Source organism: Vicugna pacos, chromosome 29, assembly GCF_048564905.1.
Source record: "Vicugna pacos chromosome 29, VicPac4, whole genome shotgun sequence".
NCBI lineage: Eukaryota > Metazoa > Chordata > Mammalia > Artiodactyla > Camelidae > Vicugna > Vicugna pacos.
The window spans coordinates 22,040,600-22,063,059 of record NC_133015.1 but is presented as its reverse complement, the minus strand read 5'-3'; the positions used below and the strand labels follow the sequence as shown (position 1 = coordinate 22,063,059).

At 47.0% G+C, this 22,460-nt stretch overlaps 1 protein-coding gene across 6 annotated transcripts in view; it reads right to left on the bottom strand.

The window, feature by feature from the left end:
* Positions 1–22,460, bottom strand: part of NSMAF (neutral sphingomyelinase activation associated factor) — a 44,396-nt gene that overhangs the window by 15,436 nt on the left and 6,500 nt on the right. For 4 of the 6 annotated variants that reach the window (XM_072951926.1, XM_072951927.1, XM_072951929.1 and 1 more), the window contains exons 2-12: positions 19,465–19,554; positions 17,083–17,161; positions 16,925–16,992; positions 16,809–16,845; positions 9,938–9,988; positions 7,798–7,869; positions 7,451–7,498; positions 7,305–7,357; positions 5,102–5,231; positions 3,336–3,407; positions 1,741–1,849 (exon numbers count right to left, since the gene is read on the bottom strand). In XM_072951926.1, the coding sequence (XP_072808027.1) occupies positions 1,741–1,849; positions 3,336–3,407; positions 5,102–5,231; positions 7,305–7,357; positions 7,451–7,498; positions 7,798–7,869; positions 9,938–9,988; positions 16,809–16,845; positions 16,925–16,992; positions 17,083–17,161; positions 19,465–19,554 (809 nt within the window). Of the gene's footprint in view, positions 1–1,544; positions 1,713–1,740; positions 1,850–3,335; positions 3,408–5,101; positions 5,232–7,304; positions 7,358–7,450; positions 7,499–7,797; positions 7,870–9,937; positions 9,989–11,566; positions 11,572–16,808; positions 16,846–16,924; positions 16,993–17,082; positions 17,162–19,464; positions 19,555–22,460 lie in introns of those variants that run through there. The other 2 variants (XM_072951928.1, XM_072951930.1) reach the window with 2 other exon arrangements.

Genomic DNA, 22,460 nt, shown 5'->3' with positions numbered 1-22,460 from the left:
GGGAAACTTACTAAATACAGGATATAAAACCTATCATACCTGTTAAATACATGCTGTAAGCCAAGTATGAAAGTGCGGAGCAAATGTATAAATATTACACGGTAACAAAATATTTACTAGGTTACATATAGGCTACAACATGTGCTAACAAAGAACCCCTCCAAACGGGCTTGAGTTTCACTGCCCTTAAGAAGCCAGGACGGTAAAAGTTCGTTTCCTACATTTTTAACGAAATCAAAACCAAAGTCTTCCAGTTTTCTTTCAGATCTGGAAGAGCGGTATTACTGTGAATTTGTGAACGACTACATATTATTTATGCAAGTGAGGAATAAGGAAAAGAAGAAAAACTGCTGAGGGAGAAAACAGGTCTGTGTCGGGAGGAAGCGATTTCTCAACCCCGCAGAGCCAGAAAGACCACACGAAAAACGGAGTCACAGACCGTGTGGCACCGACGATAACTTTCCTGTAAAATGAGTCAACTGTTCTATTTTGTTCAGGAAATTTTGCTTTTTATTGGCTGCATCAAGCAACGTATCTAAGTCATTTGCTGATTCGATATTTATTCTTATTTATTTTGCCAAGTTTCTTCTCTAATCACCTACTAGGAAAGGGCTTAAAAAAAATCAAAACACGCATCCTCTGATTTTCCATTCTCAGAACACATCAGAGAAAGTCTGGACAATACGAGGAATAAACTCAGGCAGAACCGACGGCGTCACAGAAGCAGGCTCTTTAGGCCACGGCAAGTTTTCTGACTTGAGATTTTTTTTTAGGACTCACCATGAAAATTGAGTTTTTTGTTGTAATCTTGTTAGACTTAGAGAAGTTAAATGAAAAAAATTAAATCCACAGGCAGGAGATAAAAGTAAACTTGTACCAAATTAAGTTAAACTGAACAGCTTAATGTGAGAAGAAAAAAATAATGAATTCTAAAAGCCGCTATGAATTAACAAAGTATGTTCCTTACTGAAAATAAACTATTTCTCCTTGCAGGAAATTTCCTTTCTGAGGGAGTATGCTGCATAGGGCGCAGACGGCTTCTCTGGACACCAGGGCAGCAAACAAAACTCAGGTGGTGGTAGCAAAACCCCAACATGTTTTTAGAAGTCACTCCATTCTAGTCAACGTGAGCTCTGAAAGCAAGGGTCTAATTCAGCCATACAACTTACACGTGCTTATGCTTGAAAAGAAAAACACAGGTGTTCTCTCGGATAAAGGTGGGAAAGTTCACGTTTCCTACGGAAGATCGTGGAAATACTAGTCACAGGCAAACTGATTCCCGTGGGACCGTGTTACATTTTTCATGTGTTCCTTTTGTACTTTTTCCAGCTTTGTGACTTAAGACCACAGTTAATGATCACAAACACATGACTGGATAACCCAGTCTCCCATGAAGAAACTCAGCCCTGGTTTTCATAACTGGACACAAAAGTAATTAGGGGATTCTTTGTAATCCATTCAATCGGGGCGTTGTTTAGATGTGAAAAATATTTAAATATATTTATCACGAGTTTTTAAAATACAGAATTGGAGTGAATTATTACCAAATTTCATTTCTGTTTCCCTTAGTTTTTTAAAATGCCTTTCTGCCACCCAGCGCTGCTGATGAGAAGAAATAAACAGAACCACAGGGAGGTGATTCTCGAGACAGCACTTTTCTTCTCGTTCCTTCCTGTCCCAGTTACTCGGGAGTTGAACGACCTTCACATGGACAGATAAAACGAAGGGTGAGCGCCAAACCTAGATACGTAGCAATATAAAAGTAGAGGTCGTCTCGGTCTTGAGGTTCGTAGAACTTCAGGTAGATGTCGGAACACAGGTCATCTTCTGTGCAGAACACTTCCAAGCCCTGCAAGTCCAGAAAGAAAAGAATCCAACCGCGTTCACCTTTCAATCCCAGTATAAGCGACACCACCACCAAGGCCTACCAATTAAACTTCTCTGTTTTTTGTCGGTTTCGTATGCATATTCTCCAACTATAAATCGGATTCAGCAATACACACAAACGTCCTAAGAACAGGACGTGTATCCCAGCTCAACTTCATGAAACCTCTGTTGGTGCTGAACATTGCTACTGATAACAGCATTTCTGAATCTGTGATTTCGTAATTCAAAATTGGCTGACCCAGGTCTTCCCGTATCTTCTTCCAACACAGATATTTAGCTTTCTTTTATAAATTAAATAATAATCATGTCACTTTCACACACAGATCACTGAGCAAGTCCTTCATTTAATAGGCTGCAATTATCCTTAAGGAAACCAGCTGTGTGGACATGCTGGTCGGGCCCAGATGGGACGGGAACAGACGGGGACGGGTGAGCACAGAGCTGCCCGAGAGTCCACTCCAGGCTTTCACTGCTACTGCTGAGGGAACCGAGGAAGCGAACCCTTGAGGCTCAATTTCTTGGTAAAGCAGGGCATTACCTACCGCACAGGGGCTGCAGGTAAACGAACACTGTATAGGAATCACCCAGGACACAGAAGGGACTCAGGCAACGTCAGGTTCTTCTCTTTTTCTGACTCCACCTCTACGCCCAGAGGAAGAGATTTTTTATAGGACCTATTTCCCTAACCTTCTATTAGCACTGGAAGGGGAGAGTGGCCTTTTAAGTAACACAGGCAGGGAAACAGTTAAACTTCACCAACACAAAACGCAAAAATGATACGCTTAAAATTTGGCAGTGCTTTTGTAATGCCACCAACTTACTGGCTAAGCCTCAGAGGACAGATTTACGTTGATGTCAAATTAAAGCCCCCTGGGACCACGCCTCACGTGGGACTGTTTTCTACAGGAAGCAGGTGAGACTAACAGAAGAGGGGACGTGCTTATTCAGGGGGGGCGATGGGAGAGCCGCCCATGTGATGTGAATGGTTCTTTATCTCTTTCTCCCGCTCACCAGGCCCGAGTGCTGAATTAACATAACGTCACAGTGAATATAAGGCAACTCCACTGAGAGCTGACCTGGTAACAGCTTCCAAACTGTACTGGGAGACCCAGGCGCCAAGACCGGGGGGTGGTGCTGGACTGGATCTGCAGGCGCTGTCCCCACGCAAACCCAGAAACCCTGAGCACTTGGGACGGAGGGACTCCAGGGCACACTAGCCTGCTTGCTCGTGGAGCCAGAAACATTTTCCCAACAGCCCTCTGACCTACAGAGAAGGCGACCTTTATAAGTTTCCAGCTCATCCAAAAGGCGCTGCAAGATTCAGAGCCCGTTTGCTTACAGCGCAACACACCCGCACTTTCCAGACGTGCCCGAGTGTTTACAAGTCAGGAGACCACCTGGAGGGTCAGACAGTCACCCCGCACGACAGACGGCCCACGGGAACTCACCAAAGGCATGAGGCCGTGCCTCCGTTTGTAGATGCGGCGGACGTCCTGGAGGGTTATCTGGACCACGGGTGTCTTGAAAAGTAAAAAGACAGTCTCACACACACGAACGTTCTGACAGCGAGAAGCCACCCTCAGTGTCAGAAAGAGGCAAAGGGGACGCAGTCCTGCCTTCTTGGCGTGAACGTGGGAACAGCTGGACAGGGAGGTCTCAGAACAGGGCATCTCTCCCCTTACATGCTGGTCTGCCCTTTTCCACCAGCTCTGTGACGGTGGACAAGTCCCCGGGCCCCCACTCAGTCCCCCAAAATGATACCACATGCCTCTACCCTTCCAGGTACTGCAAAGGTGCCGAGTGAGAAGGGGTACAGGGCTGGTACGGACAACTCTCAGGAACCCTGCTGTCTTTACAGACCTACGGTTTGCTCAGAACCGACATACATCCTTAAGAATCCTGTTTTTCACCTCCTTAAAAACAATAGTGTATTACAGCTCATGAGTAACTGTGGTATTAAGCAGGGCCCCTAAACCTTCTGTACAAGGAGGAAAATGTTTCTTGCTTCTCTGGAGTCGTAAAACACCAGGCAGAGAGGAATGAGGGCAGAAAAGGCACTGAGACTGGCTCAAAGGTGACACATCCACCCTCCTCCTCCCAAGCGAGAGGGTGGAGCACCCTCAGAGGCACCTGCAGGGGTGGAAGGAGCCTGAAGAATGGCCAAGGACCAGCCCCGAGGTCTGGGAAGGGACCACGGCTCACACCACGGACCCTGTGCACACGCTCGGTTACTTCTGCAAAAGGTTTGACTTGAGCCACAGCAACAGTGGTGGCTAAGCCCCTCGACTACAGCGCAGAGAATGCCAGCAGCATGCGCACTGTGCCCCCTGGAGGGCCGGGCGAGCGTGCCCCGCCACCTGGTGGACACAACTGTCACAGCACCACCTTTCACTTGGGAAGCACTAGGGCTTCGGTGACACAGGATGAGAACGTGTGTAGCCCTTCCAGGGTGTAGCCTACTGTGTCAGAACCGGTCCTTTTCTGACTGATGCTGCTGGCCGAATGGTCCGAGTGCACGATCAGAGAGTCTGAGGACTTCTACTCTTGTCAATCAACCACTCTGCGCAGGGGCCAGGTCTAGACGAAGCACCTGAGCTCTGCACGGCTGAGTGCGGTAATCGGAGCTCATCCCGACTTTCTGGACTCGTGAGGCTAGAGCCGTGACAGAAGCCCGTCTCCACCACCGTACTAGGAGCCTCACAGCCGCCCGATCACAGAATCCACCCCCACAGGCACCTCTGCCCCGGGGAGAGGACCACTCCGTCTGCTTCTTGGGGAAAGATTCTGACCTGAAGATTTTGTTTGTAATTAAGGACAAACAAGAAATCTCGACTTAGGTTTATATACAAGGTGGGCGCAGAAAACACCCATTTCCCTTGATCTCAGCGTATTCCACTGCCCCCGTGCAGACGGGCTCCTGAGGAGGCATAAACCTCTAATGATCCTTTACAAAGTCACGAGGGGCAGGGGTTCTTTTCACAACACAGCAAGTGATCCCCAGCTGGCCAAAAATAGGCCAGGAGAGCTCAAACTCGGGTGCACGTGCATCAGGAGAACGTGGGGAGCCTGACCAGAGGTGGGAGGGGGGAGGGCAATTCTGATCCTCCCCAAGACGTGGGAACTCGGTGCCTGTGAAGTCAAGTTCACGGGAAAGGGCTTGAAGACAAACACTGCGATGCAAAGGACGCATCCCCTGGCCTGTGGGCTGACTCACCGGGTACCTGTTGAGAGGCTGAAAGTACAGGGTGGTGTCAGTGACGCACACGTGCCCAGGATTCGTCACCAGAGGTGTCACCATCTCTGCTTTGCACTCCATATGCAACGTTTCAGAGACACTCTGGAATCTGTGAATGTATTTTCCAGCAAAAACAAGAAAAAAAAAATCAGAACTCGATCTACTTCCTAGGTGTCACTTTATCTGACGAGCTGCAGTGTGACTTTGCAGAACGTTGTGTCTAAACGCTACGTTTAACACAAAAAAAAATGGTGATACAGATCAGCCACTTAAATAAAACTGACTTTCTTTTAAAGGCTATAATGAATACTTGATTTTTAAAAAGCTGAAGAGGTTATGTATCACCGAAGACAGGAGGGTAAACTGCACCACACAGCCCTTTAGCTGAAGTCTTTACTCCTCCCGCAAAGAGTCAGCACTGGAACTGTTCTTACATGAACATAATTTTCTACTTTCATGTCCTTAGGACCTATTCTTACAGTCATATAAACCATGCTCACGGGGAGCATTTACCTCACACAGCTGCAAGGCTGCGGCTACACAACTCCAATTACTTGAGTGTCAGTCAGTCCAAAATACAGCCTTTGTGGAGTTCCTGCAGTCAAACCAAAGGTGACCCTACTCCCTCCTAAACTGCTCGAACGAGTCCAAAAGTCCATTTTTTTTTGTTTTACTAATTAAAAAAAAAAAACTAGAGGGGCAGAACCCAACTCATTGATATTTTAAGGCAATTACATCGTCAAACAACGGGTAAAAATGTCTCGCCTATAAGTGGGACAGAAGCACACGGCAGGACAGGCTTCCTCCCCAGGCAGGACGTGAGAGAGACCTCCGGGCTCTCACCCTGACCACAAGCACCAGCCAGCTGCACCGTCCTGCTGCGCAAGGAAGACAGTAGACAAGACCTACGTGAACGGAGAGACTGAGCGCCGTCTCAGTCAAACCCCAGCAGGCTTTCCTTTACGGTACTTGAGAAGCTGACTCTAGATTTATACACAAGCACACAAGACCAAGAAGAGTGAAGACAGAAGGTAAAAAGGAAGACACGGTGCGGGACCCGGCACAACCAGGTGCCCTGGTTATCAGAAAGCCACAGTAATCCATACAGGGGAACCGCAGAGGAGCTACAGACCAGACAGAGCCCAAACCTGCGTAACATCAGGAAACCTACTTAAAGCAGGGCAAGAAACAAGAACAGGCTGGTAGGAAAATACAGTTACGTGCAGAAAATATATTGGACACTTGGAAAAGCCCCCAAAAAGGAGAAAAAAATGAGTAAAACCATTAGACCAGTAAGAACGCAGCCTTAGGAGACACCTTTGGAAGGTACGTATCACAGCCTGGCGGGTCACAAAGACTTCCCAGAAGAAGTGTCAGCTAAGCTGACACGGGAAGAGTAAGTAAGAGTGAGCCAGGTGTGAGGGGGGGAGTACAGAGTGCGCGTGCTTGGCGCGCACGAGGTCCCGGGTTCGAGCCCCAGTACATTTCATTAAAATAAATAAATAAGCAAGCATAATCACCCCTCCCCCCCCAAAAACAGCCAGCCAGGTAGCCAGGTGCAAAAGCGGCAGGAGGCTGAGCATCCCTTCTACGGGAGCAGGTGCAGAGGCTCAGGGGGGCCACGGGGCACCCCCAGCATCTGGAGCAGAGGCTTCCAGAGCAGCCACGGTGACCAGCAGCGGAAAGGAGGGCCACACAGGCGCTCTGTGCAGGCGGGGTCGAGACTTTGCCCTGAAGGCAGTGGGCATCTGGAAGGGCTGTAAACAGACAAGCAATGTAAACAAGCCAGTTCTTTAGACAGAACACATGTTCATCGTGTATCAGGGCCGGTGGGGAGAGACTGGTGAAGGGAAGCCACGGGCCAGGGGATGAGCTGAGAGCCGCTCAGGGGTCCGGGCCGCCTGAACCCAGCTGGGCATGCGGGAAAAGACACGCGCTCACAGAGGGCAGACCTCGGGGCGCAGGATCAGCAGGCCTTTCTGCCAGACAGACGGCAGCATGGAGAGGAGGCGAGGAAGCCCCCACGCTGCTCTGGCACCGAGGCCGGGCCACTCCCCCAAGGGGGTAGGTGTGGGTGAGGCAGACGGTGACATCCGTCCTCAGGTCTGGACACAGTGCATGAGGCATGAGATGACGCCACCCACCGCCTTCATCGTCGGGAAGCAAAATCATCCAATCTTACCTGTTTTTGTCAAACGATGTCCTCGCCAAACGTGACTGCAAGATAGCTGTTATCTATTAAGACACAACCAGTTAAGAAGGGTGGATATGAATATGTATGAGTGAGGTTAATGCACAGTAAAGCCACAGATCTTCAGAAACTCTTACCATAGCAGTTTGGTCCCCCAGTTTGTCCAGGCAGGATGCTCTGTGAAGCTACAATGTTAGAAACAGACACGAATTTATTTCTTCTCTCAGATGATACACAGATACTTCCTTAGAAGCAATGAAAAAATCACCACCATTCTGTTCACTTAGTTAACAGTCAAGAGCGATTCTGCTCTGTCTGTGGCTTCTTACAAATGTACAGTTTTCAAGTTCAACCCAGTTGAGTAAATCTGTCTCATATTTCTGAAAGAGGTTATTACGGTTTTGGTTAAGATGCATAAATATGAAATTCTTAAAAGTTTCTGCCCAAGTCCACCAGTGAAGGTCTGAGTAAAGCACTGACTTACCTGAAGCAGTGTCTCCACAACATCGTCCGCTTTGCCTGAAACATCCAATTCAAAGACATACTCCATGGTACCCTGTTGAAGAGGGACACACCCGGTCAAAGGCAGAGAAGCAGCAGCAGGTCAGGAGGTATCACTGCAGGGGCACGAGCGCCCTCTGCTGGGCAGTGCCCGGACCTGCCTGGCGTGTCCTCCCTCAGTCCACCTGCAACAGGGCGGGGGGGGGGGGCGTCAGGGGAGAATTTACTAGTTTAGTGGATTTACTGCTCTATTTATTATTTCTTCCTTCTGCTAACTTTGCTTAGTTCAATCTTCTTCTTCTAGTTCCTTGAGTTACACAGTTAGTTTTTCCTTTGAGACTTTTTTTTTTACATTTTTTATTGATTCATAATCATTTTACAGTGTTGTGTCAAATTCCAGTGTTCAACACAATTTTTCAGAGACTTTTTTTTTTAAGGTAAGCATTTATCACTTTAAACCTCCTCTTAGGACGGCTTCTGCTGTATCCTGTAAGTTTCGGTATGTTCTGTTTTCCTTTTGATCACCTTGAGCTATTTTTAAACTTCCCTTCTTATTTCTTCTTTGACCCACTGGTTGTGCAAGAATGTAGTTTAATTTCCACGTACATGTGAATTTTCCTGGGGCTGTGGATTTCTAGTTTCATTCCACTGTGGCTGGAAAAGATGCCTGGAATGATTTCAATCTTCCTAAATCTGTTGACTTGCTTGTGACCTCACATGTGGTCTGTCTTGCCAAAAGTCAGAACAGTTGCCCCCAAAAGTCAGAACATTGGAACACGGTCCCGCCCCGTCCCTCCCTCCCCAGGGAGAGGACGGGAGCTGGGCTTCCCTGTGACCACGTGGCACTGTGCCGGGGGAGGGACTATAGTGGAAGGAGGCTGCTGATTTTCCTACCAGCTGCAATGTGGCTGATTCCACGCCAGCCAGCAGTGCAGGCGGCTCTTAACCGGTTTCCAGGTCTCTCACAAAGGGAATCGGTTCATGTTTCTGAATCAGTTTCTCCACAAGAGGGATGAGGGTCTAGGGCTTCCTCTTCTGTCATTTTCACCATCACTGGAGTCACCATCCCCTCCCCCCTTTAAACATGAGGCTCCTCCAGTGTTCTAATTCACACTGGGAATGAAAGAGCTTCTCTTTGCTTCAGGAGACCTTACTCATTTCCTTTGATGTAATTTTGCAGCCACCTTGCACCTTACGTGGGTGTCAGGAGAGCCTTTACAGGAAGAGCAAACCAGTCAGTGGTTCTCAACTGGGGGGGTTCCCACTACCCCCCAGGGCTTTTGTCAATGAGTGGAGGGAGCACACATTTTGGGGGCAGGCTGGCACGTAAGGGCCAGCCCCTTGCAATGAAGAACTACCCTTCCCCTGAGAGCAAGAAATCTCAGGAGTCCTGTGTCTGAGTGCCTGGCGCACACAGTCCTTCCTGTAGGGAGAACCTGGAGGCCACCGCCCGGGCCCGGGCGCCCCCTAGCTGCTGCTGAGGGGCCGCAGGCTGGCCCGGGACCAGGGTCGCGGTTCAGCCTGTGGGCCGGTGTCTGCTCAGAAAGGGCGGCTCTCCTAATCCCAGAGCTGTCATTACCAGGAGCACCAGCCCTGCCTCTAGGTCCTGAAGAAACTCTTGCTAGTTGTCCCTGCCCCCATGCTGAGCTGAAGCATTAAGCAGAGCACAGAGCAGTGGAAGGTGACGTCTAGGCTCACTTGACAAGTCCTGTGTTCACGTCCACTCAGACAGCTTTCTTGACCAGGAGAATTTATAAATGATTCCCACGCTCTTAAATAAGGATCTTTTATAACCTCTATTTCTCAAACATTTAAAAGAAGTCCTCAGTAATAAGCATCAGAGAATCTTATAAATGACACACATTCTGATTTCAACTTTTAGTAATTCAAGCTTTCCCTCTCTAATACACACATTTACTTTTAAGTCAAAAAGTTAACTGAAATCTCTTGGACTAAAGTCTGTCCAAAAGTACCATCAGAATTCTGTTATAACTGCTAGGTAACAAGCTTTTAAATATCCATTATGATTATGTTTCATTACAGATGTTACTAGAGACACAAGATGTTACTGGTCAAAATCACTAGACACTGATTGCTGGGAGTACATGGAAAGCTGTACTTACCCTCTCTGTTTTATACGGGGCAACAATGTTGTGTTCTTTAATGAAATATACCTGAGAAAGACAAATCAATACTTGTAAAACAATTAAACACTGTCATAGTAACGTATTACAATAAATTAGGATGCTTTGAATCGAATTTGAATCATTATTACCATAATTTCTATTTCCAAAAGCACTTGAATTAATATCAGTATGGCTTTAAAGTTCTGATATTAAAATAACAAACATAAAATTAAAAAGAGACTCATCAAAGCAACGAGGTCGCGACCTGTGCCGGATAAACAGTGTCTGAGACGTTTCATGAACATCACCACCTGCACCAAATAACCAGGCAGGCAGGAGACGGAAGCTGATCCAAGTGCTGATTTTCCAAGAAACAGGTAAAAGAAAGTCACTGTGGTATGCAATTCATTCATTGACATAAAGGAATGTCTCTTCTCTAGAGATGAGCCAGGCCACCTGTCCTTACGTAGGACACTAGTCACCACGTGAGACAAGCAGCACCCCCCACCAGGACCACTGACGTCCTCACACCTGCACCCTTAGTCCTGCCTCCCTCCCATGTTGACGGATGGTCTGCCTGGCCTCCCCAGACAGCCACCCTGCCAGCCCAAGGACATGGACCACCCCCAACCCGTCAGCTCTTCAGAAACTCTCCTCCTATGACTACACGCTGCACTTTCTCCCATTGAAATAAACCATAGACAAAAACCATCCCTTGGTCTCACATCCTCCTTTTGCCATTTCTCTGTTCCTTTTTGTGGCAAAACTCTCTGCAAGAGCTGACTGCACTTTCTCTTGGGCCCAGGACCAATGTTCCTCCCTTCCCTGTCACCGCGGCCACCCCTAGCCAGGTCTGCATAGATGCACAAGATCGTTGAGGCACCAAATCCAATAGCCAGCTGTCAGGACTTCCCCGATCCTGTCCTCAGATCATGCAACAAAGCTGACGGCTCTTCCTGGGGCAGTTTCCCAGCGGGCTTCCCAGCCCCTGCTCCCAGCTCTCCCCACCTTCTTCCGTCTTCTGGGGGACCCTGCTCTCCCCTCAACTTCCAATGTTAGAGGGGCCAGGGTCTCAGTCCTTAGACCTCCCTGCCCACACTGTCCCGGGAAACCGCAGCCACCCCAGGGCTTCCCAAGGACCTGGGGCCTGGCGACTGCCCAGCAGAGGGTCCTAGCCTCAGCCCCCTCCCTGAAGCCCAGAGGAAGGCCTCCAAAGTCTGACGGGACCCCTCCTCCGGGCAGTCACGTTCTGAACAAAGCTGCTCCTCCCCAGACTGACTTCAGAGGGAGGCCTCGCTGGACCCATCCCCAGCCGTCTGCCACTGGGCCTGACAAGTGACCCATCAGCACCTCTGCCAGGCTTTCCTTCAGGACACATCTGGACACTGAGGACCTCTCACCCTCCCCGGCTGCCACCCTGGGCGGCACCGCCTGGGTTTTCAACCCCCTCCAACGCTCTCGGTGCTTCCACCGCTGCCCCCCCGACAGCACAGCGTCTGCAGCCGCCGGGGAACACACGCACAAATCACACCTGCCCGTCTCTCCCGCGGGAGAGCTCTTTTGTGCTTTACCTCCTTCCCGTGGCCCGCGAGGCCCCCACTACGAGGTCCCCGCCGCCGCTCTCACCTCCCTTCCGGCGTCTCCTTTACCCCCTCCACCCCGGGCGCACGCACCTGCACCCTCACCGCGCCTGCGCCCGCATCTGCCGAGGACACGCATCTCGGCCTCGCTCCGCACCCGGGCCCCATGCGCACCTCCACCGCGCAGCCCGCTCCGTCCCGCCTCCAAGTGCTGCCTTCCCCGCGACGCACCGCCCACCGCTCAGCTCAAGCAGCGCGCGGATTCCTTCTGTCCTGCTTTCCCTTTCTTCACAGCCTTTATCGCCACCTGACGTTACAGATGTCTGCGTGCTGCCTGCTGCCCCCACTGAAAGGTCAAGACCATGGAGAAGGGGGAGCTTCAGATGTTGTTCTTCCCTCTACCTCCAAAGCCTTGGGTGTCATACTTACAGGATGCACCAGTCCTATTACTTACACACACGCGCGTGTGCGCACACTTACACCCTCACACATTCACGCACACCCTTCTCTCTATTCTACCAGCAAAAGAACATTTGGAAGTAAAACTCTCCAAAGCCTAAAGAACCATAAAGTTTTCCTGAAACACTGCGACCTGGCAAGTAACCAAAAATCACAAAGGTTGTGTCTTCTTGACTGTGCTGAACCCAGGACGCTTCAGATGATACCGGAAAGACTAGCCTGTGTCTAGGCACCCCTAGAGGTTAAGCTCTTTTAGGCGAGACCCCTTATACAAAGTATTGCAAGCAGGCGGAAGGATCTGGGGCTTTGTTTCTAGGTTTATTGAAATTTTACTAAAATGTACATTTTTATAATGGAAACCATACTTTTCCAACGGAAAAAGTACCTACTCTTTTTAAGACATGGGACTTTCTAGAATAAAGCCACGGTGTAGAAGGATACTACAGAAATAATGAGAACACAGGTGTGGACCGGAATGATCAATAATGGTGTTCCCTCCCCAAAGTAATGGATGACCGTAACTGCTTCCATCTATGCCAGTTACAACAACATGAAGTCAAGCACAGCCTCTGAAACGTTCTCCTTAAAATTAACAGACTCGTGGACGGCAGTCCTAGAAAGCCACCCAATCTGCTATCACCCAGCTTGCGGAAACAATTTTCAATATGCATTAAAAAGTTCCATGAACAAGACGGTCGACTGAGCCAAAACCCACAGGGATGCTCCCTGTTCCCAGCCATTCATTCACCGCTTGAGACTCAATGCTTTGGGTCAAGTCCTGAGGTAAATAAATCTTTGTTTCCCACAGCTTTTCTTATGTTAACTTGATCATAGAATGATTTTGTTTTAACAACTCCAGGAGCTGGGGCTCTGCAGCACTGACCTCCTGCCCCCTTCATTTTCAAGGTGAAGAGGATGACACCCACGGCAAAGAGAAAAGTGGTAAAGATCTCGACTCCGTTCCCGTTCACAACTTTTAAAAGATCTGTAAACGAATTAAGTGCAGTTGACCCTTGAACAACCCGGGTCTGCACTGTGTGTGGACTACTTTCAATAAATATATTGGAAAACTCTGGAGATTTGGGACAATTTGAAAAAAAGATGCACAGCATAGCCCAGAAATATTGAAAAAATTAAGAAAAAGGTATGTGGTGAATGCATAAATATATGTAGATACTAGTCTATCTTACCCCTCAGAACCATAAAATAAACACAAACCCATTATAAAAAGTTAAAACTTAACAAAGCTTACGCCCTCGCTCACAGACCGCACACGGCGCTGATCGGAGTCAAGAGAAACGTAAATCAAGACGCAGGAGTAAGTAGCCGCGGAGCTCCACTGGCGCACACGCGGGGCCACTGCCACCATCTCACAGCCCCGTCCTGGGCGACGGCGCTGAGGTCAAGGGTCATAACTGTTCAAAAGCCCGCGTGAAGCCACTCGCCTCCGCGTGAGCAGCGGTCTCCATGGTAAACTGCATATAGCAGTAAAAAGTCACCCCTCCCGCTTCTCGTATATTTTTCATCACTTTTAGTGCAATTCTGTAAACCCTAACATCAAGGGACCCACAAGAAGGGCCACTAGTGACGGATGACGTGATTCCAAGGAGCAGAGAGAAGTCACGACATGACGAGAAAAATCTGAATTCCTTGATATGTGCCACAGCCTGAGATCTGCGGCCGCGGCTGCTGCCACTTCAGGATAAAGGAATCCAGCGTAAGGATCATTGTGAAAAAAAAACGAGGAAATTCATGAAGCCGTTGCTGCCGCGACCCAGCAGGTGTGAGCACCTGGCACTTTTTGTGAAATACCTTTTCACCTCACATTGAAAATGCAGCTCTTATGTGGGTGCAGGATGGCTGTAAGAAAGGCGTGCCTGTAGACGAAGATGATCTGAGAAAGAGCGAAGTCATCAGATGACAACGCAAAAAGGAAGGTGAGGATCTAAAGCTGGAGAGTGTCATGCCAGCAAAGGATGGTGTGATAATTTTAGAAAGAGGTTCGGCTTTAAAAATGTCACGCGAACGGGAGAAGCAGCAGGTGAGTCTCCAGATGCCGTAAAGACAATCACCGAGAAGACAGGAGATCTGCCTGAACCGGTTTTAATGCAGACTGAAGTGCCCCCTCTGGTGGAAAAAAATGTCAAAAAGGACATTTACTAGTAAGGAACACAAGTGAGCACCAGCACTGAAGGCAGGAAGGGACAGCCTAACTCTACCGCTTTGTACAATGCAGCTGGGTCTCTGATCAGGACCGCCGTCACCTACAAAGCTGCTACCCACCAGCCCTGGAGGGAAAAGAGAGCCCTGGCTGCTGGCCTTTGGTTGCACAAGGAGGGCTGAACAGCGAGAACCCTTTTTCTGAATTGGTTCCATTGATGCTCTGTCCCTGAAGTCAGGAAGTATCTTGCCACTAAGAGACTGCCTTTTAAAGTTCCTTTGATATCCGATAATGCCCCTGGCCACACGGAGCCCCATGAGTCCAGTACCGAAGGCATCAGAGTGGTCTGCTGGTCCCCAGACACAGCATCTCTAATTCAGCCTCTAGATCGGGGGTCATAAGGACCCTTAAGGCTCATTACATGTGGTGCTCAATGGAGAGGATTGTCAACACTGTGGAAGAGAAAATCATGAAAGTCTGGAAAGATTACACCATTGAAGGTGCCGCGGTGGTTACAGAAAAAGCTGTGAAAGCCGTCAAGCTCAAAAACAACACGTTCCTGCAGGAGAAAACCGCGTCCAGACGCTGTACGTGACGCCACAGGATTTAGACCAGAGCCAACCTAGGACATGATCAAAGAGATCACTGGAGATGGCAAAAAAAAAAAAAAAAAAAAGAAAAAAGAAAAAAAGGTGGTGGTGGTGGTGAAAGGCTGCAAGGTATGGATCTTGGGGAAATTCAAGAGCTAACAGACTACACACCGGAGGCACGAACAGAAGACAGCTGGGTGCAGATGAGCGCTTCCCGCCCCCTGTCGGATGAAGGATGCGGAAGACGTGGAAGCAGCAGGGCCAAGAGACAAGCTGACACCAGACAACCTGGCAGGAGGGCCCCCATTAGTCAGGACTGCTTGTGACCTCCTTTCCGACACGGACCCTCCTATGACACGGGCCTGAAGTGGAAGCAGGCAGTGGAAAGAGGGATACCATACAGCAACATTCTCAGAGACACAAAGAAGCAAATGAGTCAGAATGACGATTATCTTTCGGTAAATTGACGTGGACCGTGCCTGCCCCTCCCCTCCCTCCTCCGCCTCCACTCCCCACCCCATTAGGCCAGACCCCCACCCGCTCAACACGAAGACCACGAGGATGAAGACCCTCATGACAACCCACTTCCACTGAACGAGCAGTAAACATCACGCTGTGCAGTCAGTGACCCTGCTGTTGTGTCTATGTGAAAATCTAAGGACTGCTCGGCGAGGACTGGACGAGACATTCTGTGTCGGCACCATCACTGCCTAAAGTCACGGCGCAGACGCCGTGCGGGAGACTCGTACTGACGTGGACAGGCTTTCATCACACAGGTGTAAGGTGAGCAACATTTAATACACAATTAATAAGGGGTTAGCAAAACTATAAAACAGCAAGAAAACTTTCAAAGAATGACACTTCTGTGCAGCATGCCCTGCTCCCTCGTACCGGGAGGAGCTACGTGTCAGCCTATCAACACAGGTTATTAAAAAAAAAAGTCACCATGTTTCCAAGACTGTACTATGAATCTGATCTGAGGCTGCTGGCCATAACAACGTGTTAATGATTCACCCACGGCGTCCGGGCTGGGCTGCCGGGAAGCGATCGTATGGATCATATGAGGCTTCGACAAAGCGATCCTACCACTGCTTCTTGTCGATGCATGAATAGTTACACTTGTAAATAAATATGAGTTTCTTCTCCACATGACCTTCTCGTTCTTGTCTAGTGTTGGTGATCTGTCTGACACCCGCCGTGCTCTGTCACCTGAGGCAATACTGACGTGGGTCCCGACAGACACGATTCATCTTGTAAATAGATGACGTCACTTTATGGCGTGGCTGAATGCAAGACAGCAGCGCAAACGCATCTTCTCTTCCTTATGATTTTTTAAATGACATTTCCTTTTCTCTAGCTTATTTGACTGGAAGACTATAGTATATACTACATATAACACACAAAATGTGTTAATCAGCCATTTATGTTGTCGGTCAGGACACAGGAGGCTATGAGTAGTTAAGTTTGGGGCGAGTCAAAAGTTACGCCTGAATTTTCAACTGTTGGTGGGGGTGGTCAGTGCCTCACACCCCTGCTTTGTTCAAGGGTCAACTGTATATGACAGGAAAAAACATGCTTTAATTTATCTGTGTGCTGCCAATAAAGCATGGTACTGGATGCATAACTCCATGCTGGATAAAAGGTCATGACCCCAAGCACTGTAATTACACAAGGCTGTGCATCTCGAGTTGTTGCCTCGTGGTCCTCAGGCGTCAACCTGAGCTCTGCATCTGTGCTGCTCCGCCGTCTAACGGCCGGGAGGCTGCAGAAGGACCTGCAGTCCCGTCGTCTCAACCCTCAGACACGGTCAGGACCCCCAAGGATGAAGCCACAGCCTGCAAGTCCCACACACTCAGCAAACACGAAGGGTCTCATTAGGGACCACATCTCTTACAAGATACATTTCTCAATGCCTAAGTTTTAAAACCATTTAAACTTCTATTCCAGTAGCCTTCATTTGAAGATTTCTACAAATTTCATCATGCTATAAAAAAAAAAAGTGTGTGCGTATATGTATGTATTTATTCATTTAAATGTTCATTCAGGTTAGAAAAAAATATTTACTTAGGTGCACTTACCTGACTGAAAATGAGTGAAATCCCTCCGGGTACTGCCCTGAAATGTAGACAAGAGTCAGTAAGTACATATAATTGTTTGGTGGAAGTAAAATTTAACAGCTGTGACAATGACATACTTTGCAAAGTGTCTACTGGCTCTGTTTTCTCCATGTTTTCCTATTTTTATACAATCTCTCAAAGGAATCTGGGTAAAATTGAAAGAGAAATATAAAAGTAAGCCAAGGTAAAATACATAAAAAATTAGGAATACGTTCAAGATTTAACATGCATTTACCTTAATGATGGGCTGGGATATGGCATCTGGTTCAAAAATAACTGATTTCGAACATATTTTTAAGGAGCCTCTGATTTTCCTAGAGACGCAAGTACAAAGGGTTGTTATTAAATGGACGTAAGGAAAGTCACAAGAAAAATCACAATGCACTTGGACTAGAAAGTAGACAACTCAAGCATCAAACGACAGAAAATCAACAAGGTTTTAATTAAAGAGCAGGATATGAAAAGCTGGAAAATAAAGCAAAATAATCTTCAGCTCCACGTCCTCAGAGGTTGAAGACTCTGCACGCACTGTGACACGGTTCCACGGAGAGAGCGCGGACCTGGACATCCTACTTCCTGTGGTCCCCACAGCTGCTGAGACAGGAACAGCTTTCTCATCCTTCAGAAACACTGATTCCATCCTGTCCCCGCGGAATTCTTTTTGACTTCTAATTTCCTACATCTTAAAGATCTATCCAGAAGGCAATACTGAATATCTAATATTGATTACATAAGGAATTTTTTTTCTTATTTATAATCATGGAAAAACAACAGAGTTTGAATTTAGCCCATAAAATGTTTTGAACGGTAACTCTGGGGTACGTAGGAATTCAGGAAAAAACTGGTCCTGTGACAAGGAGCAATTTTAACTACCACCTGCCTCCTACTGTAATATCAAGCAAATCAGTTATCCATGCCACCATTTTCCTCCTTTCTTGGGACATTCATCTGGCTCCAGTAAATTCTGGTGAAGAAACCTGCCTGGGCACGTTCAAGGCTGACGTGCGCCACTTGCCGGAAGCTAATAAAAATCTACGCATTTTGTTGTCTTTTATCGACTGGATGACTTTTATGAATGACCAAACCAAGGCAATCATGTAATCATGTAATTAAAAATTACCATGTAACCAGAACACAGGTTAAGAAATGCTGGAACATTACCTTATTTAAAAAAAAATCACCTGAAGATTAGTTTCCAAGAGTACCTTCTGTCTACAAGCACAACTCCAAGGATCTTACGTTTTCTACAATCACTTGGGTGACATTTGAGCTTTTCCTCTAGTCATTTCCCGGTGGCCTCGGGAACCGTCCTTTCCCTGCCCATCCCGGAGTTCTCTTAACTGAAGCAGTTACTTTATTTATCCTCTAGAAACACCTACCTGCTCTCCCTGCTTCTGTGTGCCCTCCCCCAGTCAAATCTTCTTCTCCCAAAGAAATCGCACGTCCCTCCTTGCTCACAAATACGCCAAGGGCTTCCTAGACCGCAGGATGAAGTCCCTGCACGATGTGAGAGAGGCTCCCTCGGTACACACGTCTACACGCGCTGAACACACGAGAGGGCTCGCAGTGCCCAAGGTCATGATTTAGTCTGAAGCTCCTCCTCCTCAAAGGATCTTTCAAATTGTTGATTTGAGGTCATTTTTTCCCATGCTGTTCACCGCACCTACTTTTCTAACACCCCAAATGACCTCATAATAATGTAAGAAAAGTACTTTTATGGAAACTGCTAAACAAATACAAACAGAACAGAAAACCCCCAAGTATCAATCACCTCATCTCTGCAGTTACTAGCATGAGGTCATCCTTGTTTTGTGCGTTACATGCCACAACCCTGCCGGGTTCCAGAGGAAGTCCCAGACATCCTACACTTCATCTATACACACTCTGACATGAATCTCTATAAAGATAAACACTTTTAATAGATGACCTGTCATTATCACACCCCCCAAAAATGAGTAATTCCTTAGTGTCATCAGTAAATAGCCAGGGTTCAAATTTTTCCATTTCGTAAGTGTTTTTATAGTGTGTTTTTCAAATCAAAGCCCAAAGTCCATATTATATTTAGTTGATATGTCTCACATCTCTTCACCTAAAAATTTTCATTTTCGCACATTATGAACTTTGCAAAATGCATCTCTGTGGTTTTCCTCTGTCCCATCTCCTTCAGTAAGATGAAAAGACCTGACCAGACTCTGGTTTGATTTTTTGATAAGAACACTTCAGAGGCAGCGCCCAAGTATTTCTAGTTCAAACCAAATTATTCATTAGAAAGTGCTGATTTTTATACCACGCTGGTGTTTTATGATCATCCCTTTATAAAACCATAAGCCAAATAATTGAGAGTTAAGTACAAAAGGGATGCAAGAAAAAAGGCATGGAATGAATCAGAGCCCTATCCTGCTGATTTAAGACACCGACACTTACAACCTTATACACATCAGTACACATGCAGCTTTGAAAAACATCTGAAGTTATGACAGCAACGTAAAAATCCCTTTCTTCTCATGACTTTCCCAATATGAAAGGGGGGAAGTCTATACGATCATACCTCTGAGTTTTAAAATGTCAGACAACGGAAGAGTCATTAAGTCCACAGAAATACAAAAATCTTCCTTACCTTTCATTCCGATTGCCCTCGTGCTGAATGTGATTAGCTGTATGCTGTTCAAAGTAGTACTCCTCCAAGTTAAGCAGGAGCAAGGAAAATCTAAAGTTGGAAACAGAACAAAACTTCGTGTTTATTTTTTTTAAAGTATGAAAAAGCAGAATATTGCACACACATGTCCCTAAAGTACTCTCCCAGCCACGGAATCAACAAGTATTTATTACGTGTGTGTTACATGCCAGGCACTCCTCTCTGTCCACAGACCTGCCCTGCTCTGCCGAAAATAAATCAATAGAACTGTTTACCAAGTGGATTAATTATTCCTCTACAGAAACTCCAAGTTTCATGAACTAAAACTTACTCTTGCCTGAACAAAGCTCGACGCTTCCTACTTAGGGAATTTCCATCCTTCGTTTCCCCTGATGACACACGAGGCTTCCCCACAGCCCCTTTCCCGCCACGCAGCCCACTCCAGCGCCCTGCCCCGTGCTGGGTGAGCTCGCGCTGCCGCTCTCACCAGACCCCATGCCTCTGAGAGGCAGGTCCTTAGACATTCCCCTGTCATAATCGCTCTAATGCTTTGTATGTAGTGGGTGTTTACTACATAAAATAAGTAAGCTGAACCGAATGGGACTGCAAAATAGTTCTTCTTAAGGTTTTAAGTGCTTTCAACTTTTGAAAACAAAATAAAGTGAGAGCAAACATATTAACTTGGCTGTGTGGCCACAGAAACAAACACACGGCAAAGAACTGAAAACGAGTGTCGTGTGTGTTTCATGATTAGGGTCAGGAAACGGCGGCACCTGGAGGGGCGACGGGGAAAAGTTATCATGAGAAGAGTGGCCTTGGAGGTGGGTCTTGAAGCAGCAGAGGAAGACGTCCCGATGAAACACGGCAGAACAAACGTATGCTTATTTCTGCTCCCCCTGGAAACAACACTAAAACACCAACAGAATTTTTTTAAAATAGCAAAACCAACAGACTAAAGAAAACCAGAGAGATGTAAAAGCAGGTGAGAGAGACGGATAAACGTGCGAGGAAGGGAAAGCAGACGGGAGGAGTTGGCAGTGCCCAGAAACCAGGACAGCAGACGCCTCCAGGGTAGGTACCAGTCAGGAGAAAGCCAGCGCGAGTCACAGGACTTCCAGAAAGTTCCACAACTGCAGGCATCAGGTTCCAAGGGGGCGGGGGGGAGGTCTGGGGGGGGGGTGGTTGAAAGTCCAAACGAGGACAGACGTCTGGGTTCCTCCCCATGGTTCTCCCTATGCCTGGCTTTTCAACACAAAAATGAAACACGAGGCTCCAAACTAGACAAGCCCAGTGGAGAGCAGGGCCGTGGCATGAAAAGAAAATGATGAAGCAAAAAGTAGGAAGACATATAACACACTGAGCAGCAGTGTGATGGGTTACTTTTGGGAAAAAAAAACTGAACAGCCCTGGAGAAAAGGCCTGGGATACCAGCGTTTGAAAGAACTTCCTGCAACATCGTCCCAAGGTGAAGCCTGACAGAAAAGGTGACACAGAATTACACGCTTCACGCTTAAACATGAACAGACAACCCAAGGTCCCCAGCCTCTAACACGAAGGAACTGGAGCAAACAAGCAGAAAAACTCAACTCGGAGGACTGGTGACAGTGCATGGAACAGAAGAAAAGGTCAAAAGACTATAAATAACATCCTTACAAAGAAGACAGTATATCCATGAAATAAGACATAACTCACTTAAAAAAAAACTGAACAAAGAAAAATAACTCATAAGTTAAAAATGACAGCGGGAACCAGCTTTACCATCCTATTAGATAACTTTTATTGGCCTGTTCCACCTTTTAAAGTCCATGAACAACAATTAATCATAGGCTGAACTGCCAGAGCTCAATGCAAAATGCTCACTAGTAATACTTACCCTGGGGGAGGGTAACAGCTCATGGCAGCACGTGTGCTTGACACGTACAAGGTCCAGGGTCAGCCCCCAATGCCCCCATTTAAAAAACAAAACAAAACAAAAAACACTTCTCTGAATTTCAATACAATTACAAGAGTTAGGATTGCTAGGAACACTCCTCGGATGCATCAAATAATTTCCAAGATGGTGTAGCCCGGAGAGATACTAAGTACTTTGCCCCTTACTTTCAGCTTGTATCTTAAGGAGCTGAACACCTTTGCTTGGACTGGAGCTATGCAGCCCATCTTCCTCCTTGGTCTCCCCACCCCTCCTCTTAGAGAGAGGGTAAAAATAAGTGTTCGTCAATAAGGCAATGACACAATTTTATTACTATAAAGTACAAGGAGTCTCCACAGACAATCAGCTTTTTAAATAATTATTAAAAATAATCCTATCTCTAATACTATTAAAATGGCCATACCACCCAAAGTGATCTACAGATTCATGCAATCCCTATCAAAATCTCAGTGGCATTTATTGTAGAAACAGGAAAAAAGAATCCTAAAATTCATACGGAATCAAATAGCCGAAACAATCAAGAAAGAAAAACAAAGCTGGAAACCCCACAGTTCCTTATTTCAAGAGACTACAAAGCTACCAGTAATTAAAACAGTGTGGTACCAGCACAGAGACAGACATGCAGACCGGAGAACAGAATGGAGATATCAGAAATAAACTCTCATATCCACAGTCAGATGATCTTCTACAAGAGTTCCAAAGACACACAACGGGGAAAGGATAGTCTATTCAACAAATGGTGCTGGAAAATTTGGATGCTCAAGGAGGAAATTAAGAAATTGTTGACGAGACCAGAGCAAGAACATAGTCCTGTGACCCACTGTTGGAAGCGCGCCCCTTATAATACATTTGACAGTGACCTCTGAATAGTCACTCAAAAATACCTTATTCTACCCACCTATACCAACATCGATTTCTCCTTCCTCAACTCTGCTCTCAAGATATCACAAAAGTGAACCGATTCTCTGCCAAAGTTCAGTTGAACTAAACCTACTGCACCTTCCTGACCAACCAGTGAGAACTCTGTCGGGAGAGATTAAATTCGCGT